At 50.4% G+C, this 25,533-nt stretch overlaps 3 protein-coding genes across 9 annotated transcripts in view; all 3 read left to right on the top strand.

Moving 5' to 3' along the window:
• The window catches only part of STAT5B (signal transducer and activator of transcription 5B), a 67,929-nt gene extending 63,130 nt beyond the window's left edge, over window positions 1-4,799 (top strand). For all 3 annotated transcript variants that reach the window (XM_057715952.1, XM_057715951.1, XM_057715953.1), the window contains 3 exons: window positions 2,452-2,503; window positions 2,787-2,894; window positions 3,410-4,799. In XM_057715952.1, the coding sequence (XP_057571935.1) occupies window positions 2,452-2,503; window positions 2,787-2,894; window positions 3,410-3,536 (287 nt within the window). In that variant the 3' untranslated portion in view covers window positions 3,537-4,799. The remainder of the gene's footprint in view (window positions 1-2,451; window positions 2,504-2,786; window positions 2,895-3,409) is intronic.
• Window positions 4,800-16,598: 11,799 nt separating this feature from the next.
• GHDC (GH3 domain containing) lies at window positions 16,599-22,982 on the top strand. Of its 5 annotated transcripts, XM_057716925.1 has the most exons (10): window positions 16,599-16,649; window positions 16,842-16,930; window positions 17,082-17,384; window positions 17,682-17,803; window positions 18,156-18,657; window positions 19,047-19,239; window positions 19,359-19,430; window positions 19,508-19,641; window positions 19,975-20,060; window positions 20,322-22,836. In XM_057716925.1, the coding sequence occupies exons 3-10, from the start codon at window positions 17,126-17,128 to the stop codon at window positions 20,538-20,540; spliced, it is 1,587 nt and encodes a 528-aa protein (XP_057572908.1). In that variant the 5' UTR covers window positions 16,599-16,649; window positions 16,842-16,930; window positions 17,082-17,125; the 3' UTR covers window positions 20,541-22,836. The 5 variants fall into 5 exon arrangements, with proteins under 5 accessions (XP_057572908.1, XP_057572911.1, XP_057572910.1 ...); XM_057716928.1 differs by lacking the exons at window positions 16,599-16,649; window positions 20,322-22,836 and adding an exon at window positions 22,844-22,977 and having other exon boundaries at window positions 16,924-17,384; XM_057716927.1 differs by lacking the exon at window positions 16,599-16,649 and having other exon boundaries at window positions 16,924-17,384; window positions 20,784-22,836.
• HCRT (hypocretin neuropeptide precursor) lies at window positions 22,859-24,306 on the top strand. Its single transcript, XM_057716930.1, has 2 exons — window positions 22,859-22,988; window positions 23,835-24,306. Exons 1-2 carry the CDS (start codon window positions 22,968-22,970, stop codon window positions 24,207-24,209), a joined length of 396 nt encoding a protein of 131 aa, XP_057572913.1. The 5' UTR covers window positions 22,859-22,967; the 3' UTR covers window positions 24,210-24,306.
• Window positions 24,307-25,533: the final 1,227 nt, after the last annotated feature.

Genomic DNA, 25,533 nt, shown 5'->3' with positions numbered 1-25,533 from the left:
GGAGTGAGGTTGGCATGTTTAGGAAACCTCACAAGGACCCGGGAGGCTGGAGCTGGATGAGCCGGGGAGAAATGGTGGGAGATGAGGGCAGAGCAGTGGGAGGGACCAGATTGCATTGGGTTCAGGTCATACCATACATCATCATTTGTGAGCTGATTATTCTTTCACGTAAAAATGTATCACAGGCAGAGTTACAGGTTAGTCAATATAAACTTACAGCATCATTTTAACAGTTGCATGGAATGCCATTGTATAGTGATCCTCTGTTGGTTAAGATACTTAAAATTTAAGTTATTCTCAGTTTTTTGTTATGCTTAATATTGAGATAACCTGGTGCATGCATCTCGTTCTACTGTTTCCTTAGGACACATTCCTAAAGTAGAATCTGTGTCAAGGGGTATATACTTTTCAGGCATGTTGACACATCTTTCCAGAGTTGCCCTCCAGAAAGCGAAGTCTGTTTTCGCTCCCCCAGAGATCTGAGTCTCTGCTTCTCCATCCCCTTCCTGCCAGTCATAGAGTCTCTTCACCAGTCTCATGTTAGCCAGTCTGATGGGCATAAAAAATGATATCTTAGTTCTTATCTTCATTTCTTTGGTTCTAGGTGAGGTCAAAACATCTTTTCATATAATGATAATAATAACACTAAGAATAAATAGAATAATAATAGCAGCTAACATTTGTCAAATGCTTACTTGCGTACCAGCCACTTTTCTGAGCCCATTTCAAATAGTTTCTCATTTAATCCTTAAGACAGGTCTGTGAAGTAGGCACTGTAACCATCCCCTTTTTACATTTGAGGAGTTGAGGCACAGAGGAGTGATGTAATCTGCCAGAGGTCCCACAGCTGGGAAGAGGCCAAGCCAGCCTTTGAGCTTGGTCTCGCCCGTACCTCCTAACCTCCACGTTGTTGGCCATTTGTATTTTTTCTGTGACGTGTGTTCCTAGTCCTTGCTCATTTTCCTTTTGGAGTTCCTTTTTTTCTTAATAACGTGCCCGTGTTTTTATATAGTAAATAAAGCCTTTATTATATATAGCAGAGATTTTTTTCTCAACGTGTCATTGTTCTTTTAGCATTTAGGTTTTATTTTACTGAAGGGCAAAGACTCGTATTTTCTATATAGCCCAATCTATCAAGCTTTTTCCTTTATAGATCTGCCTTTTGTATCATGCCTTCCCACCTGGTTATTTTCTAGGTGGGGAAATAAGCCAAAATATTTTTAGACTTAGGTGGTATTTTGGATTAAATCTACCACTGCTTCTTTTTGTTAGCACAACTAATCAAGATTTTTAAATCCTATTTTTACAGCATTTCTGGTTTTTTTTTAAATCTTTTCTGCCATTCTATAAAATTCTCTGTAGACCATAAAGCACAGAAAGCATGAGATAATTATGAAAAGGCAGCTCCTGACATTTGAAGCCCCAGTAGAAGCAGGTCAGGATAACAAGAGATGTGTGACCTGTGGAGCAGTTCACTCTCTCGGGCTGAGTCATCCTCTGACCTCAGCGGAATCTTCATTGTCTAGTGTAGTTAAGATTATACGTGTTTCCATACTCACACGCCCAGGAAACAGGACTTCACTCACCGACTTCAGACCGTCACATTCCTGCTACCTACTTAGCTAGATTCCCATAACCAGCCTTTCGAAAGGTAATGCTGGCTTATCCACCAGGTTTATCGCCAGCCTGCCACCTCCTGGTAGGGATGCTGTGGAGAGTGAGACACAGCAGCGGCATTCTTTTTAAGCAGCGTGGGTGGCACCCACGGGGATGCGTGACTGTCACGTTACCCCCAAGGGCAGAAACCCTGTGCAGAGAGCACGCGGTGCCTGACAGTGACTTCCCTTTCTTAAAAGAGTAGAAGCTCAGAGCTAGAGTAACTCCCAGGATCCTCAAGCCAAATTAATTCCCCTCTAATGCTTAGATTTTTCTGCACAACCCCCAGCAAGTGTTGGTACACCTTCCATGTGAAAACCTCCAGTGATAAGGAAATCAGTTCTCCCCGAGGCTGTTTCTGGGAGTTCCGGTGATGACAGCATTCTTCCTTATGTGACCGAGAATTTATCCTGTTGTAACCTCCTCCTCTTGGTCCTCGTTTTGTCCCCTCTCCTGCATCTGAGACTTCAAACTTTTTAAGATATGTTTTCTTTTTACAGTTAGTATCAGTTAATGCTTGATGTAGATTTGTATTGAGGTATATCTTTTCTGTGGTTTGAAGAGCTTATTAACACATCCAGACCAACTTGGAAGCTGTTTTAACTTGCAGTGTCAGTATTGAGGCTTCTCCTCTACTGGGTCTTCTTAATGGATTAAAATATGTGCTTATACCAGATCCTAAGACGAAATGAGGTGGTTGTGTCTTATCCTAAGAAAGGATGGGATTCTTAAGGGAGACTGCATTTTCATTTCATTTGAGAACTTCAGTTCTCATCACTGTTCCCCCCTCGGCAGCTAAAGCAGTGGACGGATACGTGAAGCCACAGATCAAGCAAGTGGTCCCAGAGTAAGTGTCCAGGCTCCAGCTCTGGTCTCCTGCTGCCTCTTTTCTCCTTCCCCACCCCACCCCTCTCCCCTCACCGCCACCCCTCCTGTGCCCTTCCCCCCACACCTGGCCCAGCCCTGGGGAGGGAACTGGGCTTGGTCACCAGGGGGCTGGTACCCAGGGTCCTCCTCCTGTAGCCAGAGCCCCAGGCTCAGCAGGCACTTTGTCCTTCCACACCTGAAAAAGACTCGAAGATGCCCTAGAGCCCCTCCCCACTGAGACTGTGCTCTGCTTCCTCCCGCAGGTTTGTGAGCGCCTCTGCAGACTCTGCAGGGGGCAGCGCCACCTACATGGACCAGGCCCCCTCCCCAGCCGTGTGCCCCCAGGCTCATTATAACATGTACCCACAGAAGTAGGTTGTGTTCTCCTGCTGCTCTGTGGGGAGGAACTGGGCACTTGGCCTCAGGCTGGATGCCCGGTGGGCTGGTGGGCAAGAAATCCAGAGCTCCTCTAGGTCTGAGACCACCCAGGCCAGGCCAGGCTAGGCTCTGGCACATGTCCAGGTGGGAGGGAGAGATTCGACCAGTAGATGTTGGTTGTTTAGAGTGGGGTTGGGCAAATGTCACCTGCTCCCCTCTCTTAAAGCGGAGATTTTTCTGGCTCTGTTTAAGGACCAGATGGGGTTTAGTTGGGGTGGGTAGGCTGGGTATTTTAGTCCGATTCATTCTGTCCAACCAGCTAGCAAAGGACTCTGCCCCAGGGTTCAGGTCAGATGCTTCTTTCCTGCGAGGCCTGGGCCGAGGGCACAGGTGATCGGTCTTGAGCCGCTCACCTGGTGGGGTGCAGGGTGCAGGGAGGTCTCTGCTGCTTCTCTTTGGCTTCTGGCAACCTTTCCCTTCTCTTAACCTCTCCTCTTTCCCTCCCAAGCCCTGACCCCGTCCTTGACAACGATGGGGACTTTGATCTGGACGACACGATGGACGTGGCGCGGCGCGTGGAGGAGCTCTTAGGCCGACCTATGGACAGTCAGTGGATCCCCCATGCGCAGTCGTGACCTCCCCATGGCCATCTCCAGCTTCTTCATCCTCGCCAGAGGAGTTACTTTTGTGGATGTTTTAATTCCATGAATCGCTTCTCTTTGGAAACAATACTCATAATGTGAAGTGTTAATACTAGTTGTGACTTTAGTGTTTCTGTGCATGGTGGCACCAGTGAAGGGCGCGTGAGCATGTGTGGGTGTGTGTGTGTGAGACTGCACGTCGTGCTGTTTTTCCCCCTTGTGTCCAGAGTTTAGCTGTAGCACTGGGGTCACAAACAGAGGCTGTGGCTGTTTTAATCTTCTGCAGAAAGGCAGTTAGTTCCACGAACCCTGGAACTTGGCCTTGTGTCTTGAGGGTGGCCTCACTTTGACATGTGGCTGTTCAAGTGAGAGAAGGACAGAGGGAGGTAAAAGCACCTTGTGTCTGGTGAGTCTTTGTCATTGTGTCTGCCAAGCCATTGATATATAACCATGATTGTCTCTGCTTTTCTCCTGAAACGTAGAAACTGCCTTTTGACAGAGAAAACCAGTCCTCCCTCCTTCCCTCTCCCCCAACCCCCGTTTTCCTGGGTAGGGACGGGCAAAGGGGAGACATACCACAATCGCTGGGGCAAGGGGAGTCATGGGTTTTCCGATGGGTAGTGGCTTTTTAAATAACACGTAACCCATCTAAATGTTCTCTGCCTCGACCGCTCACTCCCACCCCCCGTGGAATTGCCACTTAGTTCCTACGTGTGTACGCGTGTGCAGACATGTTTGGTGAAGTAGAGGAAAGAAAAGAGGGTCACATAACCAAAGCTTACAGTGTTGATGTCCTTTGTGTTGCGGCCAGAGTGGACCATCCAGCCCCCGGCCTGCGGGCACTGAGAACATTGCCTTGTTACCCGGCAGCGGCTGTCCAGTCTGCTATCCAGTCTGCCTGTCCTTCCTCTGCGCTGGTGGAGGCATAAGCGAGGCTTTCCAAAGGCTTATTGATGATGGCTTCTTACAAATGTTGAATGGTGTTTTGTTTCCAAATCAGGACTTGTTTTTCCCTTCCCACCCTAATTTGACATCGGAATTCTTTCCTCCTGCATCAGGTCCTGTGCCGTTGATACGCAGGTCACCTCTTTTCCCTTCACTGTTCGCACACAGTGTCTTAGGGAGTGGGTGGCAGGTGTGTGGGCTGAACCCAGGACCAGTGTGTAGCCCACCTGGTGCAGGGTGCTGGGTGTCGGCCTTGGTAATTTGGGGGAATGCAGTCAGCGGGTTTGCTGAGAAGTTTGGTAAACTGCAAAAGCGAAGCAAAGCCAGAAGTACTCAGCACAATTTTATCCAAAATTTCTTCCATAGCTTTACACGGGAAGGAAGGAATGGGCCATGGCAGGCAGGCGGGAAGAGGGGGAAGCAGGTATAGCTTTGGGGTTAGGCCTGTAAGGTCACCCCCAGCCCCCCTCCAAAAGAAGGGCCTGACCACACCCAGGAGAATGGCCCTAAAAACATTATTTTTATACATGTGAGTAAATAAACATATTTTTTTTACAAAAATTACTTCTGAATTTATCCGTGTTTTGATGTTAAAGGAAAATATTCCTCTGTAGTAAATTATTTATTGGAAGAGGACTTTTTAAAAGCTGCTCTTTGCCCGAGCTTGGTTTCACACACTGATTTATTTTTCTATGCTGGGCAGTAGCCTGTCTCTGCCTCCGAGGAGCAGGCTCACCCCCTCCGTGGATACCAGCACCGACACAGCGCGCTGCGAAGCCCCTTACGTCCCCCTCAAGATTTGATGAAAATCCCCCCTGAGGATGGGAGTGTTGGGGAAAGGTGGAAAGGAAGCCTGGCTGCTCCTGGACTCAAAGAGACCTCTCGTGCCCGGCACCCAGGCACCCTCAGTGCCAGCCCTGGTTGTCCCCGCAGCCGTGGGGGCAGGGATGGACACACTCTCGGGTGAGCCGTGGGCCTCGCCGCAGGGGTGCTGCGGGCGGAGCTCTCGCTGCAGCGTGAGCGCTGGAGTCGCGGGGGACAGGTGCCCAAGAGAGTGGCTGTCCCCTGCCTGGGGTTCCCGTACACGTCCAGCGGCGGAGCTGTCCTCAGTTTTCCTGAGGCGGTGCCTATAGATGGGAGAGTTTTTGACTGAAAGGTGTGCTCACTACCTGCATATATCTTCTCTCCTCTCCCTGTTCTGCAAGCCACAAGGAGAGGTGACGGCAAGTCCGGACCACCTCAGCCTCTCGCTCGCTCCCAGACACGCATACACGCACACACACACAGAGGTCATCAAAGTGTTTCAATGTGTGGTACGTGCAGGGCTTCGTAGGGGGTGGGAAGGAGACTAAAAGTAAATATAACTTAAAATGGAAACATCCTTTTTATAATTTTTCTTTATAAAACTTTGTGAAATTATTTCAGATACATATTTTAGTGTTGAGGCAGATTAGTATATAGGCACCAAAAATGTATTGTGTACAATTTGGGGCAGTTACAAAATTGTGTATTTTGTGTTACAATAAATACTTCTAAATGGACAATATTGAGTCTTATTTTTTTTCCATCAGGTGGTGAGATAGGGTGGTGTTGATAGGGAAAAAGTTGAAGTCATCAGTGTGACTCTGAAAAGAGGAACTAGTTGGGCGTTGGCTGCCTTAGAGAGTGTGTGTGTCGTCAGCTTTGATGGCAAACGGGGGCATTTCTTACCTTCCTGTTCACGTGAGATTTTGAAAATTAGAAGGAGAGTCTTTATCTCCTAGTCCTGTTAGAAAGCTCATCCTTAAAATTCAGCCCGTTTAGAGTGCCTGCCCTGGGCCAGGCTTGTGTGTGGGATGAGAAATCATTCTTGCTTTCAAGGGGATTGCAGTCTGGGAAAGACAGCTAACACAACCAATTATGGCAGGATATTGGCTCCTGCTGCTTTGAACCTATCCCAAGGCCATTATCAAATACAAAAGAACACAGAGGAAGGGCACCGAACAGCTGAGCTGACTGAAAGAACACATAGGGACTTCCCTGGTGGCGCATTGGTTAAGAATCTGCCTGCCAATGCAGGGGACACAGGTTTGATCCCTGCTCCAGGAAGATCCCACATGCTGTGAAGCAACTGAGCCCATGTGCCACAAATATTGAGCCTGTGTGCCACAACTACTGAAGCCCACGTGCCTAGAGCCTGAGCTCCACAACAGGAGGAGCTACCAAAATGAGGAGCCCAAGCACCACAATGAAGAGTAGACCCCGCTCACCACAACTAGAGAAAGCCTGTGCACAGCAACAAAGACCCAATGCAGCCAATAAATAAATTTATTAAAAAAAAAAAAAAATGGGACTTCCCTGGTTGTCCAGTGGTTAGGACTCTGAGCTTCCGCTGCAGGGGGCTTGAGTTTGATCTCTGGTCGGGGAACTAGGATCCTGCAGGCTGCAAGTCTTGGCCATTTTAAAAAAGAGAAAATAGGGCTTAGAAAGGAAAAGGCATTCAGCCAGGGGCACTAGCACAGGTAGAGGCCTGGAGAAGTAGGAAAGCAGGGTATGGGTGGAGTAAAGGCTGACGTGTGGGTCTCAGCTCCAGTGAGCATCAGAGTCTCCTGGAGGACTTGTTAAAGCACAAATTGCTAGGCCCCACCCCAGAGTTTCTGAGTCAGTAGGTCTGGGTAGAGCCCGAGAATATGCATTTCTAACAAGTTCCCAAGTGATGTTAGTGCAAGGACCATACTTTGAAAGGGACTGTGGTAGGCGATTAGGCCGAGTGTGCTGGGTAAAAGTTTAACTCACCTAAGTATGATGGTAAGCAATGGAACTGGTCTCGGTGGGGCAGCAGTGAGCAATGGCGCGATGCGAGATCTTAATTCCCTGCCCAGGAGTTGAACCTGGGTAGCTTGGATGAAAACCAGGAATCCTAGCCATCAGACCAGCAAGGGCTAGAGGCTAGAAGCTATTTTGCCCTGGCTCTTGCCCCTAGCGAAAAATGCATTTCTCACGGAGGCAAAAAGTGTAAAAGCAGGTGCAAAGTTTATTGTTGGAGACATAGCACTACAACAAGTGGGAGAGCACACAGAGAAACAGTTTATTTACGATAGAAGCAAGGCAGAGATGCACACCCAGAAAGAAAGGGTGTGGGCGTCCCCCCTAATGAGTTCGCAGTAAAGAGGCCCTTAAGTCATTTATATAGGGCAATTCTCCTGGGCCTTTGTTTACCTTTGGCCAATTATCTGGTTTCTTTTTCCACAACTGACCTGCCCTAGGACCCTCTCCATCATGCGTGAGCAACTTTTTTCCAAGATGTATTTCAGCCCAGAGGCCTTGTGGGAAGACCTTAGCATGACATATTATGGGGTGGTGTCCCCTCCTTCTTTGACCTCCAAGCAGCCTTTCTGTGCATGTGCAATGCCTCCCTTGCCCCAAGGATGGGGAGTGTATGACCTCTTGATCTCTTAATAGGGTTTAGCCCTCTCTGTCCCTACCATAAAAAGTGTCCAATGTCCGGTTAGCTACCCTATTCCCGTTGCTGTTTCTTATATCGAAGTGCAGATATCAAAATATAGACAGGAGTTCAATCATAAATATGTAGTCCTGGAGCTGGTTTGTCTTGCCTCAGCAAATGTAAACGGAGCTGGCAATGAATGTCCGGCGTGGAGCTCATCTTCTTCTCACGCAGGACGTGTGAACAGAAGGCTGGTTGTAAGTGCCTAGCCTGCAGCCCATCTATCTCCTACCTCAAAATATTTTAAGCAAGGGAATGATCAGATGTTCATTTTAAGAAATACTACAGTGACCACGTGTAGAATGGATTGAAGGGAGGAAAAACATGGTCAGGGAGCAGCTAGAAGGCTAACAGTCTGGGTCAGAGGAGATGAGGGTCTAGACTAGGGTACCACAGCAGTGGTCTTGTGGCACAATTTGTAGACTTAGTGACCAATGTTGAGGGGTAAGGTTGGAGTCTAGAATAATTTCAGGTTTCTGGCTTGGGAAATGCTTGATAGAGAAGCTCCTCAGTAAGAAGGGGAAACGGGGACTTTCCTAGTGGTCCAGTGGGCAAGACTCCCAATGCAAGGGGCCCGAGTTCGATCCCTGGTCAGGGAAATAGATCCTACTAGGTCGCAACTAAGAGTTCGCATGCCACAACTGAAAATCCCACATGCTGCAACTAAGACCTGGCGCAGCCAAAGTAAATATATATATATATATATATATATATATATATAAAAATGAGGAGAGGGAGGAGGAGCCGGTTAGGAGGAAGGTTATGAGTATGAATCTGGATAAGTTGGGATGTCCAAGTGCACATGTGGTTGTGAAGCCTGAGAGGATGATCAGACCTGAGAGATGCTGATGGGGCCAGGGCAGAAGTAGCAGTAGAGCTTGTTCGTATCCAGGGGGTGTTGAAAATATGGGTTTGAAGAAAGAAGAGCAGGGGAATTGAGGAAGGGACCGGGGAAATACTTTGCTTTATTTTATGAGTCAGGCAGAGGAGAATGAGCTTATAAAAGATGTTACAAGAATGATGAAAGAGGTAGAGGAGAAGCCAAAAGTACAGCTCACAAAGCCCATGGAAGGAGAACAGTGTCAAACACAGTAACTGAGGTACCCCTTGGGTTTGGCACTCGAGGGGCTGTTGATGACCTTGGTGAGAACAGCCTAGAGAAGTAGGGGCACAAGTTGGGTTGCAGAGCACTGAAGAGTGACAGGAGTTCCACTCCTGGTGTGAGAGCATGAGCAGCTCTGCAGACCCACCCCCCAGTGAAACTGGCTCCCACTGCAGGGGACACGGGTTTCAATCCCTAGTAGGGGTAAGGTTCCGAATGCCACACAGTGCGGCCTAAATAAATAAATAAATAAATAAATAGTATCCTAAGGGCATACAGCATATAGAGAAATGTTTATTCAAGAAAATCCAAAATTCAGTAAGAAAAATGAGTGTGGTGTTTGAACTAAGACCTAGGATTTTGGAAACTCCGCTCCAGACCAAATGCAGCCAAGAACACAGAACTCCCTCTCCCACCAGCTCCCAACCAGAGGGTTATCTTCTGGAGAAAGGCAGGATGTCAGCATTTCTCATTCTGCCCCCAGCCCCCTGTTGCTGAGGCTAAGTTCTGAGTGATTGCAGCTGAAAGGTGGGGTACTCCCTTCTGCTTGGCCCCCATTGGTAGGATGGACGCTGTACCTTGTGCCAGTGCTCTACTGAGAATCCTGGAGCCCTGATTGCCTTTGCCCAGGCCCATAAGGTGGTGGTTCCACCAAGCGAGAGGCAGGCCAAGAAGGACTGAGGCTACTGCTCATCCCCACCCCCCACCAAGCACTCCACTTTTTAAGTGGGTACATCACTCCGAGAGAAGTGTGGCATCATCCCACCCCCCACCCCACCCCCAACACCCAGAGCGAAGGCTCAGAGATTTTGCCCCAGAGGAAGAGGCAGGCTGTAAAACAGAAGGAAGTGATTTCATTTGCATGAAAATTTCAAGCTTAAATGTGCTCTCAAAAACTGGAGATTGTGGTGAAAGGCAATTGGCGGGAGACTCAGTTTCACTGAGGCTATGAGTCTAAACTTCATAGTCTAAACTTTTAGCCTTCATAGGCTAAACTGGACTGGCTAGTTTGCTAGAAGTGGGAAAAGATACAGCTGGGAGGAAGTCTCTTGGGGTCAGAACAAATCTCAAATACTGACCTTTGAAACTATCCCTTCAAAGAAGCCTAAATTTTATTGGATCAATTTGTGGAGCCATTTATTCCCAGGGCATTATTGAAAAATACAGCGATCAGCCAACAACGAGTGTAGTTTAAAGTTGGGTGAGCATTGCAACAAAAAGAATCAAATACCTAGGAATAAACCTGCCTAAGGAGGCAAAAGACCTGTATGCAGAAAACTTTAAGACATTGATGAAAGAAATCAAAGACGACACAAACAGATGGAGGGACATACCATGTTCCTGGATTGGAAGACTCAACATCGTGAAAATGTCTATACTACCCAAAGCAATTTACAGATTCAATGCAATCCCGATCAAATTACCAATGGCATTTTTCACAGAACTAGAGCAAGAAATCTTATGATTTGTATGGAAACGCAAAAGACCTCGAATAGCCAAAGCAATCTTGAGAAGGAAAAATGGAGTTGGTGGAATCAGGCTTCCTGACTTCAAACTATACTACAAGGCCATAGTGATCAAGACAGTATGGTACTGGCACAAAAATAGAAAGGAAGATCAATGGAATAGAATAGAGAACTCAGAAGTAAGCCCAAACACATATGGGCACCTTATCTTTGACAAAGGAGGCATGAGTATACAATGGAAAAAAGACAGCCTCTTCAGTAAGTGGTGCTGGGAAAATTGGACAGCAACATGTAAAAGAATGAAATTAGAACACTTCCTAACACCATACACAAAAATAAACTCAAAATGGATTAAAGACCTACACGTAAGGCCAGACACTATAAAACTCCTAGAGGAAAACATAGGCAGAACACTCTATGACATACATCAAAGCAAGATCCTTTTTGACCCACCTCCTAGAATCATGGAAATAAAATCGAGAATAAACAAATGGGACCTCATGAAACTTAAAAGCTTTTGCACAGTGAAAGAAACCATAAACAAGACTAAAAGGCAACCCTCAGAATGGGAAAAAATAATTGCCTATGAAACAACGGACAAAGGATTAACCTCCAAAATATACAAGCAGCTCACGAAGCTTAATACCAAAAAAGCAAATAACCCAATCCACAAATGGACAGAAGACCTAAATAGACATTTCTCCAAAGAAGATATACAGATGGCCAACAAACACATGAAAAGATGCTCAACATCACTCATCATCAGAGAAATGCAAGTCAAAGCCACAATGAGGTATCACCTCACACCAATCAGAATGGCCATCATCACAAAATCTGGAAACAACAAATGCTGGAGAGGGTGTGGAGAAAAGGGAACTCTCCTGCACTGTTGGTGGGACTGTAAGTTGGTACAGCCACTATGGAAAACAATTTGGAGGTTCCTTAAAAAACTACAAATAGAACTACCATATGATCCAGTAATCCCACTGCTGGGCATATACCCAAAGAAAACCATAATCCCAAAAGAAACTTGTACCATAATGTTTATTGCAGCACTATTTACAATAGCCAGGACATGGAAGCAACCTAAATGCCCATCAACAAATGAATGGATACAGAAGATGTGGCATATATATACAATGGAATATTACTCAGCTATAAAAAGGGATGAGATGGAGCTATATGTAATGAGGTGGATAGAACTACAATCTGTCATACAGAGTGAAGTAAGTCAGAAAGAGAAGGACAAATATTGTATGCTAACTCACATATACGGAATCTAAAAATGGTACTGATGTACTCAGTGACAAGAACAAGGATGCAGATACAGAGAACGGACTGGAGAACTCGAGGTTTGGGAGGGGGCGGGGTGTGAAGGGGAAACTGAGACGAAGCGAGAGAGTAGCACAGACATATATATACTACCAACTGTAAAATAGTCAATGGGAAGTTGTATAACAAAGGGAGTCCAACTCGAAGATGGAAGATGCCTTAGAGGACTGGGGCGGGGAGGGTGGGGGGGACTCGAGGGGGGGGAGTCAAGGAAGGGAGGGAATACGGGGATATGTGTATAAAAACAGATGATTGAACATGGTGTACCCCCCAAAAAAATAATTAAAAAAAATATATATATATTTGGAAAAAAAAAAAAAAGTTGGGTGAGGTCAGGGAAGGAGACAAGGAGAGATCTGTGCAAATCACGGTCATGCTAGGGTGACTGTGAACATAACTGTGCCCTAAGGAGTGATATCAGAGGCTTCACACTGTGTGTGTGGGTGGGCAGCGGGGAGAAGATAGACTCACTAAAATAATCCAGGCACTCACTAAACAAGGAAACTGCCTTACTTAGACAAGAAACGAGGAATTGCTAAACTGGTTTCCAAGGTGTCTGCACCATTTTTCATGAGTGTTCTGATTTCTCTACATTCTTGCCAACACTTGTTATTCTCTGATCTTTTGATTTACAGCCATCCTAGTGGAGTGTGACATGACTTGAGTCGCTTTTAATTTGCATTTCCCTGATGACTGATAGTGTTGAGCAGCTCCACCAGAAGCCCTGGAAAATTCACAAATACATGGAAATTAGACAATATGCTCCTACATAACGAATTGAAAAACAAAAAGTTGAAGTAGTCACACTTACTAATTTCAAAACTTACTACAAAGAAACGATAATCAACAAAGTGTGGTACTGACATAAGGATAGACCTATAGATAAGTGGAATACAATTCAAGGTCTAGAAAGGAACCCATGTGTCTATGGTCAACAAATTTTCGACAAGGATGCCAAGACCATTCAATGGGAAAAGAACAGTCTTTTCAACAAATAGTGCTGGGACAACTGGATAGCCACAAGTGAAAGAATGAATTTGGAGCCTTACCTTACATCATATATAAAAGTTAAAAATGGATCAAACAGGGGGCTTCCCTGGTAGTGCAGTGGGTAAGAATCTGCCTGCCAATGCAGGGGGCACGGATTCGAGCCCTGGTCTGGGAAGATCCCACATGCTGTGGAGCAACTAAGTCCATGTGCCACAACTACTGAGCTTGTGCTCTAGAGCCTGTGAACCACAACTACTGAGCCCATGTGCCACAACTACTGAAGCCCGCATGCCTAGAGCCCATGCTCCACAACAAGAAAAGCCACTGCAATGAGAAACCGGTGCACTGCAATGAAAAGTAGCCCCTGCTCACCACAACTAGAGAAACCCTGTGCACAGCAAAAAAGACCCAACATAGCCATAAACAAATAAATAATTTTAAAAAATGGATCAAACATCTAAATGTAAGAGCTAAAACTGTAAAACTGTAAGAAGGGGACTTCCCTGGTGGCACAGTGGTTAAGACTCCACACTCCCAATGCAGGGGCCCCAGGTTCGATCCCTGGTCAGTGAACTAGATCCCACACACATGCCACAACTAAGGAGCCAGTGAGCCGCAACTAAGGAGCATGTCTGCTGCAAGACCTGGCGCAAACAAGTAAATAATTTTTTTAAAAAAGTAAATGTCCATCAATGAATGAATGGATAAACAAAATGTGATATATACATACAATGTATATTTCCTTCCTTAAAAAGGAGGGAAATTCTGACACATGCTACAACATGGATGAAGCTTGAAGACATTATGCTAGGTGAAATAAGACAGACACAAAAGGACAAATATTGTATGATTCCCCTTATATTAGGCACCAAGAGTAGCTAAAGTCATAAAGACAGAAAATAGGATGGTGGTTGCCAAAGGCTGTGGGAAGGAGGAATGAGGAGTTATTGGTTAATGAGTACAGAGTTTCAGTCTGGGAAGATGAAAAAGTTTTGGAGAGATGATGGTGATGGTTGCACAGCAATGTGAATATACCTAATGCCACTGAAGTAGACACCTAAGTATGGTTAAAATGGTAACTCATGTATATTTTACCACAATAAAAAATAGATCAAATATCTAAATGTAAGAGCTAAAATTATAAAACTATTGGAAGAAAACATAAGGATAAATCTTCATGACCTCGGATTTGACAATGAATTCTTAGATATGACACCAAAAGCACAAACAGCAATAGAAAAAATAGGTAGTTGGGGACTTCCCTGGTGGTCCAGTGGTAGAGAATCTGTCCTGCAGTGCAGAGGATGTGGGTTCAATCCCTGGAGGGGGAACTAAGATCCCACACGCCACGAGGCAACTAAGCCCGCATGCCACAACTATTGAGCCCACTCGCCACAACTATAGAGCCCATGTGTCCTGGAGCCTGCATTCCACAACTAGACAAGAGAAAACCCACATGCCACAACTAGAGAGAAGCCTGCACACCACAACGAAAGATCCTGCATACCGCAAAAAAGATCCCACGTGCCACAACTAAGACCCAACGCAGCCAAAAAAAAAAGCGTAGTTGGACTTCATCAGAACTAAAAGTTTTGTGCTTCAAAGAACACTATCAAGAAAATGAAAAGATAACCCAAAAGATGGGAGAAAATATTTGCAAATCATATATATCTGTTAGAGGAATTGTATGTAAAACATATTAAGAACTACTACAACTTAATAATAAAAAGACAAGTAGTCCAATTAAAACATGGGTAAAGAATCTGAAAAGACATTTCTCCAAAAAAAGTATATATGTGGCCAATAAACACATAAGATGCTTGACGTCATTAGTCATCAGGAAAACGCAAAAACTGACTCAAATCACTTCACACCCCACTAAGATGACTATAATCAAAAGGTCAGATAATAACAAGTGCTGATAAGGATGTAGAGGGACTGGAACCCTCATATACTGGTGGTGGGAATGTAAAATGGTGAAGCCATCTTGGAAACCAGCTTAGCAGTTCCTTAAACAGTCAAACCGTTAGTACATGACCGAGCCATTCCACTCATTGGAACGCAGTAAATCCCTTGCATTCCATTTTTATGCAAGAAAAATGAAAATAAATGTCCACAGAAAAACTTGTACACAAACATTCATAACAGCATTTTACATAATAGCCAAAGAGCAGAAATGACTCAAGTATCCATCAACCGATGAATGGGTAAACAAATGTGATACATCCATATGATGAAACATTATTTGGCAATAAAAAGGAATGAATTACTGATATATAGTACTACAAGGATGAACTTTGAAAACATGCTAAGTGAAAGAAGCCAGACTCGGGGCTTCCCTGGTGGCTCAGTGGTTAAGAATCTGCCTGCCAATGCAGGGGACATGTGTTCAATCCCTGGTCCAGGAAGATCCCACGTGCCACGGAGCAACTAAGTGCATGAGCCACAACTATTGAGCCCATGTGCCACAACTACTGAGCCCGCGCACCTAGACCCCGTGCTCAGCAACAACAGAAACCCACTGCAATGAGAAGCCTGCAAACAGCAATGAAGAGTAGTCTCCGCTTGCCGCAACTAGAGAAATGAAAGCCCGTGTGCAGCAAGGAAGACCCAACACAGCCAAAAATTAATTAATTAATTAATTTTAAAAAAAGAGAGAGAAAGGAGCCAGACTCAAAAGACCACGTTATGTAATTTTATTTACATGAAATGTCCAGAATAGGCAAATCTAGAGAGAGAGAGAGTAGATTTGTGGTTGCTTAGGGCTGGGGGTGGGGAGGTGGGAAGGGATTGGGAGGTGATAGCTAAAGGGCCTGGGGTGGCTTCTGTGATGATGAAGATGTTATAAAATTGACTGCTGGTGTTGCAGATACCTAAGAATACACCAGAGCACTGAACTGTATACTTTAAGAGCTCAGCTGTGAGAAGAGAGACTGCATGACAGAGAATCAGGTGAGGGTGAAGGGAAAGGTTTCAGTGTCTGAGAGCCTGTGTCAAGGGCACAGGAGGAGAGAGGGCTTAACCAAGGACAGCAGAACCTTCATCCTAAGGCCAGCTTCTCGAGCTTTTCAGTAGGATGGGGGAGCCGAGCTCCATCGGGCACCTTATTCCCAGTTGCAAAACTAACTCCTGCCACAAGGATGGGAGAAGTTTGTGTTTCCTTGAGATAAAGCTAATAAGCTAACACAAGTGGTGACGCCAATCACCATGTAAAGTTAGTTATCTTGAGGCCAGGTGTCAATGTCTGCCTGCCTCTGGCCTTAAAAGGATGTGAGATTCTTTTCTGTCTGCAGTACCAGTGGATTGTCTGTGATGCGTCACACTCTGCTTTAACGCTTACTCAGCAACAAAAGTTTTCTTCCTCTACTACCTTTAAGGAGAGCAATTCTGGATTGCAAAAAAATTTTGCTTTTTAACAGTTCTCAACTTTGCACCTGCTCCAGGATGGGGTGAACCCCACCCCCACCCCCGCTCAAGCTGATATGAGGCGTCTTTCCCACACTCAGCTTTCTCTTCCTCAGCTTTCTGAGGACCACGCTACTCTGGCCCTAACTTCCCTCCACCTGCCAGCTTGGGCCAGCTCCTAGCACGGCGGCCCTTAGGCAACCTGCCCCTTTAAGAGCCCCCCCACCCAGCTCCTCCCTCAGGCCCGGTGGCCGGATTTCCCGGTCCAGGCCCAGCCCTTTAAAGCCATGGCTCCGTCTTTCTGGCCGCCTGTGTTCTGAGGCTGTACGGGAGTGCTGAGGGGGCCCTGGGTACCAGGCAGAGGCACAAGTGGGCTGTGACAGGTGCATGAGGGACATGAGCCTGGGGCTCGGGGGGGCTGGAGACATGATGCTGGGACAGGGTGGATCCTTGAGAAAGCAAAGCCTCTCTGGAGTGGGCCAGACGTGTCATCAGTTAAGTAGCTGCTGTGCGCCAGGCACCGAGCCATGCCCTTCCTGCACCTTCTCAGGGGTACTGTTATTCCCATTTTCCAGGTGGGGGAAGGGACCGGAGCTCAGAGCAGCTGGCCGAGTTACCCAGGGCCAGCCAGCTAACGAGGGGCAGAGCCCGGATCCGAACACAGGTTAGTGTGACCCCGAAGCTGTGACGTTCTCTCCTCCGCATCACCTGCCTGACAAGGGTCCTGGCTTCTTCCCGAACTTCCCTTTCTGCTTGGTTTTCCTGTGTGCGGGAGAGCGGGTGGGAGGACATGCGTTTTGCCCTCGTCCCCCCAGTACCAGTACTTGGAGGCCCTCCTCCCGCCGGGAGCCGCGTGGAGATGCTGCCGCTGCTGCTGCTTCTGCTGTGCCTTCTGATGCTCCTGCTGCCGCTGGCCGTGCTCCGGCGGCGGCGGCCCCAGGATGCCGGGCTGTCCCGACTGGTCCACCTCCAGCACCGTGTGGCACGGGGGGCCCTGTGCTGGGCGGCCGCCTGGCAGCAGAAGAGACTCGCACAGAGCACGCTGCACGCGGGCCAGAGCCAGCAGCGGGCCCTGAGGCGGTGTCTGCAGGGAGCCCAGGGTCCCCGCTGTCCCACAGGTGTGTTTCCCAGGGCCTGGGGAGGTGGCCCGAAGAGAAAGACACCCCACGGGACAGTCAGGTTCCAGAACCTGAAGCCCTCCCTTCCCTTTCTGTTGCCAACACGCGGACCTGACCCAGACACCCTGCCCAGGCTGGGGTTTGTTCAAGATGAATTTTCCCATCCTGGGCCCTGACAGCCCCTCGTCCCCCAGACCTATTCTGGGTTCCTTCCTCAGGGGTCTCACCAGTCTTGCCTGAAACTCTTGGGAATCTCTGTGGCTTCATGAGGATTTTATGATGTCTTTGGGGCTACAGATATAAGCACCTTCCGGAATCATCTCCCTCTGGCCAAGGCCAACCAGGTCCAGGAGAAAGAAAGTTGGGGGCAGCTCTTGCCTCCTACCGCAAACCAGTACCGTGGGGAGGCCTCGCTGCAGGTAAACTGAGAAAGCTGAAGCCCAGCCCCACCAGAGACCCCTAATTGCAGCCAACCCTTCCTATCAGGATGGTGAAAACAAACAAAAAAACTGGGGGGACTTCCCTGGTGGTCCAGTGGCTAAGACTCTGTGCTCCCAAAGCAGGGGGTCCAGGTTCAATCCCTGGTCAGGGAACTAGATCCCACATGCCATAACTAAAGATCCCACATGCCACATCAGAGATCCCATGTGCCACAACTAAGACTAAGTGCAGCCAAGTAAACATATATTAAAACAAAAACAAAAACAAAAACCTGGGGCCTCAGGGTCTGGCTCAGGCCCAAGGCCCACACTATCTCTTGTCTTCCCCCAGGCCACCTTGCTGGGTCTGGCGGCCCTAAACAAGGCCTACCCAGAAGTGCTGGCTCCGAGAGGCACGGCCCGTGTGACCCTTACTTCCCCTTGGCCCTACCCACTCCCTTGGCCTTGGTATGCCCTGGGCCAGGTGAGCCCTGCCGGAGCCAAGGACCCTAGGGCCCTGCTGCTGGAGGCACTGAGGTCCCCAGGGCTGCGTGCTCTGGAAGCTGGGACAGCAGTCGAGCTCCTAGACATCTTCTTGGGCCTGGAGGCTGATGGCGAAGAGCTGGCTGAGGCAATAGCTGCTGGGAACCCAGGAGCATCTCTCCCCAGGCGGGCAGCTGAGCTGCGGGAGGCCCTGGAGCAGGGATCCCGAGGACTGGCCCTTCGGCTCTGGCCAAAGCTGCAGGTGGTGGTGACTCTGGACGCAGGAGGCCAGGCTGAGGCTGTGGCTGCCCTCGGGGCCTTGTGGTGCCAAGGGCTAGCCTTCTTCTCACCTGCCTACGCTGCCTCTGGAGGTCAGCAAGACTCAAGGGTGGTGAGGGGAGGGCAGGGGGCAGAGGTCATACAGCTAGCTGCCAAGTAGCAAGCCCTATATAATCATCTCATTTAATCCTCCCCAATGCCAGCAGCTCCATTTTACAGATGAAAAAACTGAGGCTCATAGTGATTGAGACTCACACAAATTTATACCACACCAGCATTTACCCCCAGGTCTGTCACCTCCAGAACCACTGCCTCTTTCCATTTAGGGCCTTAGAGGCAGAGGGCTGAGCCTGGGGGAGCCAGGAAGAGTGGAGTGGAAGGGCCAGTCAGATGCTCAGAGGATTGGGGCCTGGGGTCCAGGGTGAGGGCCTAACAGAAAGCAATGGTATCACCACACGAAGAGGCCGCTTGCTCCCCACAGGGGTGATGGGCCTGAGTCTGTGGCCAGAGCAGCCCCATGGCCTGTACCTTCTGCCCCCTGGAGCCCCCTTTATTGAGCTGCTCCCACTCAAGGAAGGAGCCCGGGAAGAAGCTGCCCCCACCATCCTGCTGGCTGAGGCCCAGAAGGGCAAGGAATACGAGCTGGTGTTGACTGACCATGCCAGCCTCACCAGGTGACCACCTGCTTGCCCCCACCCCAGCCACCTCAGGCCCTCTGGAACCCTGTTGAAGGCCAGGCCCATGAGCTGATGGGCCCTTGGGCCTGACCTCACCCCCACTTCAACTCCATCAGGTGCTGCCTGGGTGATGTGGTCCAGGTGGTTGGTGCCTACCATCAGTGTCCGGTTGTCAAGTTCATCTGCAGGTAAGTGACCCCCTGGGTGGCTGAGGGACCATCCTTGTGCCCCGGGGTTCCTCTGCCTCCCGCTTCCTCCTCCCCAGGCTGGGCCAGATCCTGAGTGTTCGAGGCGAAGACACTGGTGAGAATGTGTTCTCTGAGGCCCTGAGCCGGGCGGTGGGGCAGTGGCCAGGGGCCAAGCTGTTGGACCATAGCTGTGTGGAGAGCAGCATTCTGGGTAAGCTTCTCCACTGGTTCCTGGCTCTTGTCCTGGGGTTCACTGTCCCCCAACCCATACCCATCCTGCTGGGAGACCTCTAGGAAGGAGGAAAGACTCAGCCCTCCTTTGCTGCTCCTAACAAAAGTCCTTCCCTGTATCTAACTCCCATCCCTCCTGCTGCAGTGTGTACCCATTTCCTCTCCATTTACCTCACTCCTTGCCAAGAAACTTCTTTTTTCCCCCTGTGAACCTCAGAGTGGGGAAGGACAGCTGGGGGCACTGGGCTTTGGCTTTGGAAGCTGCCCCGTTCACAAAAGCGTGTGTCCATGAAGGGGGGGGGTTTGTCTTCAGATTCCTCCGAGGGCTCTGCTCCCCACTATGAGGTGTTTGTGGCACTGAAGGGGCTGAGGAACTTGTCAGAGGAAAATCGAGACAAGGTAAACAAGACAGGGACAGGATATGACCGCATGTCCCCTTCACTCTGCATGCCTCCAGGTGCTGTGGGCACAGGGGAGGGATGGGAGGAGGGGAGTGGGTAGGAGAAGCTCCCTGGGGCTCTGGGAAGGGAGGCATGAGTCCCTTCTTACACATGTACGCACAAAACTCCTACTCACGCATTCCCTGGGTACAGGCACGGGCACCTCACCCACATGCCACCCAGCCCCATACCAGCCTCACTTGGGATGTTCTGTTCCCAGCTTGATCACTGCCTCCAGGAAGCCTCTGCTCACTACAAGTCCCTGCGTTTCCGGGGCAGCGTGGGCCCTGCCCAAGTCCACCTGGTGGGGCCGGGGGCCTTCAGAGAACTGCGGGCAGCCCTCGCTGCCTGCCCCTCGGCCCCCTTCCCTCCTGAGATGCCCCGGGTCCTCAGGCAGAGGCGCCTGGTCCAGTGCCTGCAGAGGAGGGTGCTGTCCTGAGCTGGGGCCTGCCCACTGCCCCACCCACCCTCACAGGCTGCCCTGCTCTTTCCTCTGGGGCCCCTCGGGATGGGGAGCCCTCAGCCAGGGTCTTCGTGTTTCAGCCGACAGTTGCCCATCAGAGCTGCTGGGCCTTAGGGAGGCCCAACCTAGTCCATCAGTTCTGAGGAGTTGACCTAAGGGATAGAGCCTGCCCGGAGGGCCCCCTGCCCCCCCGGAAGACAGGAATTCTAATCCATGCAGACAGAGCCTGTGTCTCTCAGCCTGTGCGCCGGGCAGGCTGGAAGTGTTGGGAGTTAATGCTCCCAGGAGTGACCCTCAGTCAGCAAGGAACAGGAGCTGATCATCCCTCGGTGGGACAATTCTGAAATGTATGTTGTACCGCCTCCCTCGGAAGGTCCCCCCTCCAGTTGCTCATAGCGGTAACACTCTCTCGTTAACATGGTTCTTACTGGCTTTCCTCCTGTTCCTCCCGTCCCTACTCCCTTATGTGCTTTCTAGGATCACCTCCCAAATAAACCTCTTGCACCCAGAATCTTGGCTTGGGGTCTGCTTTTGGGGAAATCCGTAGTCCCAGCTAGTCCCGCTACAGCCTGGGCTCCCCTCCCCCCTTCAGCTCTGGGCGAGGGCTTTCCCCACCTTCTCCCCTCCGGGGCTGGGGCAGGCCCCAAGTGTGTGTGCCCTCAGAGCCCTCAGGGACCCCTACCACAGCCTAGGTCAACCCAGAAGACACAGAGCCCCTTCCTCCTACCTCTCCCCATTCCCAGCTTTACCTAAGTGCGGAGAAGCTGCTCCCCAGCTCCCTTGCCCTGCCTTAGCTCGGGTCCCCTTCCTGACCCAATACCCGCAAATCACTTCCATGGGCAGACCCTGTAGTGCAAATCATAAAGAATCACAGCAGGAAGCAGCCCCAGAGACCATGTGGGTTAACCATCCATCTTACCAGTGGGGAAACTGAGGCTCCGTGAGGGCATGAGGCTTGTCCAAGGCCCTGCAGCTCCTCCGGAGTAACTTGGCACCTGATCCCAATCCATCGGCAAGCCTCAGATCCTGCCTCTGAATTTCCACGTCTAGATTCCACGTCCCACATCCAGGCCCCTGCCCCCACCCACCTGCCCCCTACATCACCCACGGTTCCTTCCTGCTAAAATCCTCCGACAGCCCCCCGGCGCCCACGTGATCGAGACCAATCAGCTTAGCCAATAAGACCCTCGGACTCACCCTGGCCTCACTTACCTGCCAGCCACCTCTCTCTTCTAAGAGAAGCTGTGATTTGTGGGCCACACCCTTCTTCCCACGTGAAATAAGCAGTGTCACCTCTAGGTCTTTGCTCAGGCTGTTCCTTCCGCAGAATGCCTTCTCCCCCGACCTTTCTTGATGGAAACCCACTTTTCACGCAAGGCTTTTTCAGAGGCCTTTCTCCACTGAGCTAGCCTTTTGCCAGGTTGCCTCCCCTCCTGGGCTTTGGAGCTCCCTGAAAACTGGGCCATGTCCTATGCACACTGTCACTCCAGTGCCCAGAGCAGGGCCTAGCATGGAACTGGTGCTCAGTAGACAGTGCCCTGGATAAGACTCCAGCCTAGAGATGCCACGTGTCCTTTACCCCACAGTGGCTCTCTCCCTGCTGATGGTGGGATGGGACTCCATCTCTCCTGTCCAGGCAGCGCAACCAGGTAGGAAGGAAGCTGGGGAGGTTGAAGGATAACACCAGGTTTGCCTGCGTTCCTCCCACTGCGTAGGATTGGCTTACAAGCTTCTCCATCTTGGAGGCTGATGGAAGGGGCAGAGGGAAGAAGAGAGCTGGAGGGGAGGGAGAGCCAGCTAGGAAAACTTTTCCATGGAGGAAGAAAGCCCTGGAGCCTGAAGGCCCCGGGGGGCAGTGACAGGAGGGGGGAGGCGGTGGGTAGGGGGAAGACTGTTGCCTGGTTGCCCTCCCCTCCCCCCCCCCCCACACATCCTATGGAGACTGGGTCTCACGACTGCCTCCTTTCCTGCCCGTAATTAGCAGCTCCTCTGACGCATTGTCTCATGCCAGCACCCTAGTCAAGGCCTCTTTTGTGCTCCCAGATTCCTGGGTGCAAGGTGGCCTCATTAGTGCCCGGAGACCGCCCCATCTCCAGGGAGCAGGCAGACAGACAAGGGGAGGACCAGGCGCCCAGTGATCCACCTCCAGCCTCTGAGCGCCTTGGCGGCCATTCCTTGGGCCCAGCCTGGAGACAGCCCTCCTGCAGGAGGCTAATCTTAGACTTGCCTTTGTCTGGCCCTGGAGTGGACGCAAGTGCCCATCTCTCCCCCCCACCCAGTTCAGAGCACTATAAACCCAGGCCCCTGGTAGCAGGTTGCAGTTGACAGCCTCAAAGCTCCTGACTATCTGGACCACTGCAGAGGACACCTTTCCCGGCTACCCCACTCTGAGCTCCAGACGCCATGAATCCTCCCTCTACAAAGGTAAAGACCCAGGGATGGAGGGGTGACTCATTAGACCAGGGGGCAATGAGAATACTTGCTTAGGGAGCTAAAAGAAAGGTTGCAGGTGTCTAGCTCTTGGTCTTTTCCCATGTGGGTTCTGAGGCAGGGGACGGGGTGGACCCTTGGCCGAGAATCTGCCTTGGTTAACATCGGATTGTGCCCTGTTCTCCTAAGAGTTCACGTTTATTGAGCCCTTACTACCTATCAGGTGCTGTCTGCACCTGTCATCTCATTTCATCCTCCCAGCAGCCCTGCATAGTAAGAAGTATTTAATAGCCAGTTTACAAGTGAGGATGTTGTGCTCCCTGAGAGGGTAGGAAACTGGTCCAAAGCCACACAGTTGCTTCCCCTGCAAGGGAGCAGGCAGACAAGATGGCAACTTGGATCCTGCCAGTCCTTGATTTGCAGGTGTTTGCCCGCTGTGGGGGGTGGGGTGGGGGGACCTCTGTTTCTCTGAGCGAAGTTTCCACAAACTTCTGGGGCAGATCCAGACATGCCTGTTTTCAGGTGGAGTGGTCAGCGCTCTAATGCGGGGACAAGGGACTAAGGGCACCCAGAGGAGAGAGGGATTTATTCTGCCCAGGGGGTCTCAGAGGGCTTCCTTGAGGAGACGCTTTGCTGGGTCTTGAAGGATGTGTAGATACAGGAGCCAGACACGAGCTCTTCTCCAACAGAGCCTTTCAGACAGCTTTGCGCCGTGGCAGGAAAGCTAAGCGACAGCGGGGGACGAGCACAGGCCAGGAGAGGGCGCGGAGCCAGCTGGCAGGGCCAGGGCGCAGGGGCTGGATGCGGGCGACCCTCAGCGCCCGGTGCCCGCCTCCCTAGGTGTCCTGGGCCACCGTGACGTTGCTGCTGCTGCTGCTGCTGCTGCCGCCGGCATTGCTGTCGCCCGGGGTGGCCGCGCAGCCCCTGCCCGACTGCTGCCGTCAGAAGACGTGCTCCTGCCGCCTCTACGAGCTGCTGCATGGAGCGGGCAATCACGCGGCCGGCATCCTCACGCTGGGCAAGCGGCGGCCCGGGCCCCCGGGCCTTCAGGGCCGGTTGCAGCGCCTCCTGCAGGCCAGCGGCAACCACGCGGCCGGCATCCTGACCATGGGCCGCCGCGCAGGCGCAGAGCCAGCGCCGCGCCCCTGCCCCGGGCGCCGGTGTCCCGCTGAGGCCGCCTCGTCTGTCGCTCCCGGGGGACGGTCGGGGGTGTGAGCCCTTGCTTGGGCCCCACCCTGGCCCTGCCCTCTCTCCTTTGCCCCCCTGTTGTCAGCCCGCAGAAACAGGGCAATAAAGACGAGTCTCCCTCCGTGAGTGTGGCTGCTCTCTGTCCCCGTGCGGTCGCCTCTCGCCCTCCAGGGGGCGTGAGAGTCTTTCCAACTATAAAGTGCGGGAAAACCTGGAGGCTCGGACAACCTCAGCTTGGGTGTCTTTGAACCCCAAACACTCTTGAGTGGGGAGCTCCCAGAGCAAGTAATTGTGCAAGGCCCTGGGGTGCGGAGACGACTGTATGTGTGCGTGCTTGGGGGGGAGGATGGGGACAGACACGCCCCTCGGGGCTCCACCAGTCATTCTGTATCGCAGGGCCTTTCCGGAGAGCAAGCAGGGGAGAGGAATCGGCTGGGAAGGAGGGAGGGAGGGAGCCGCGTCTGCCGAAAAGGCAGGGAATATGAGGTTCAACATGAATCTTCCAGAAAGGTGCAGCGTCGGGTAGAGAGTCTGGGGGAGCAGTGAGGGGCTGAAGGGGAGGCGGTTAGGCTTGTGCAGCACAGATTGTTAAGACCCTCAGAAATGATCAGGCTTTGCATTTTATTCTGTAGATAGCTGAGAGTCAGGAGGAGTTCTTAAGCTGGGATGGGGCAAGATTCTCCTGCAATTTTAACAGAACACACCCGGTACAGGTTGAAGTGTGTGTGTGCGTGTGCATGCACACACACACACACACACACACTCCATTTACACGTTGAAGTCCTAACCACCAGCACTTCAGAATGTAATCTTACTTGGAAATAAAGTCTTTGTGGATATAACTAGTTAAAATGAGGTTGTAACTGGAGTAGGGTGGGCCTCTAATCCAATATGACGTGTCCTTATATAAAGAGGGAATTTGGACATGAATGCACACGAGGAGAGGCCATGTGAACATGAAGGCAGAGGTGGAGCAATGCATCCACAAGCCAAAAAATGCCAACAACCCACCAGAAGCTAGAAAACAGGCACGGAACAAATATTCCCCCGCAGCCTTAGGAACGAGCCAACCCTGCAGTCATCTTGACCTTGGGACTTCTAGCCTCTGGAACTGAGACAACAAATTTCTGTTGTTTAAGCCACCCTGCTTGTGGTACTTTGTTACAGCAGCCCTAAGAAACTAACACCCAAAAGTAGAGATACAGAAAGGTGTGGCATTTTCAAGCAATATAACATCTCAGATAATGCCCAGCTCGGACTCAGGGTGAAGGTGAGGAGCACTGGCCTACCCTCTCCCCAGTCCATCTTCCCTTTGTCACTGGCTTTAGCTATCTTGTTCTGGCAAGCAGCC

Source organism: Hippopotamus amphibius, chromosome 17 (assembly GCF_030028045.1).
Source record: "Hippopotamus amphibius kiboko isolate mHipAmp2 chromosome 17, mHipAmp2.hap2, whole genome shotgun sequence".
NCBI lineage: Eukaryota > Metazoa > Chordata > Mammalia > Artiodactyla > Hippopotamidae > Hippopotamus > Hippopotamus amphibius.
The sequence above is the reverse complement of the archived record's forward strand: the minus strand, read 5'-3'. Positions and strand labels throughout refer to the sequence as shown.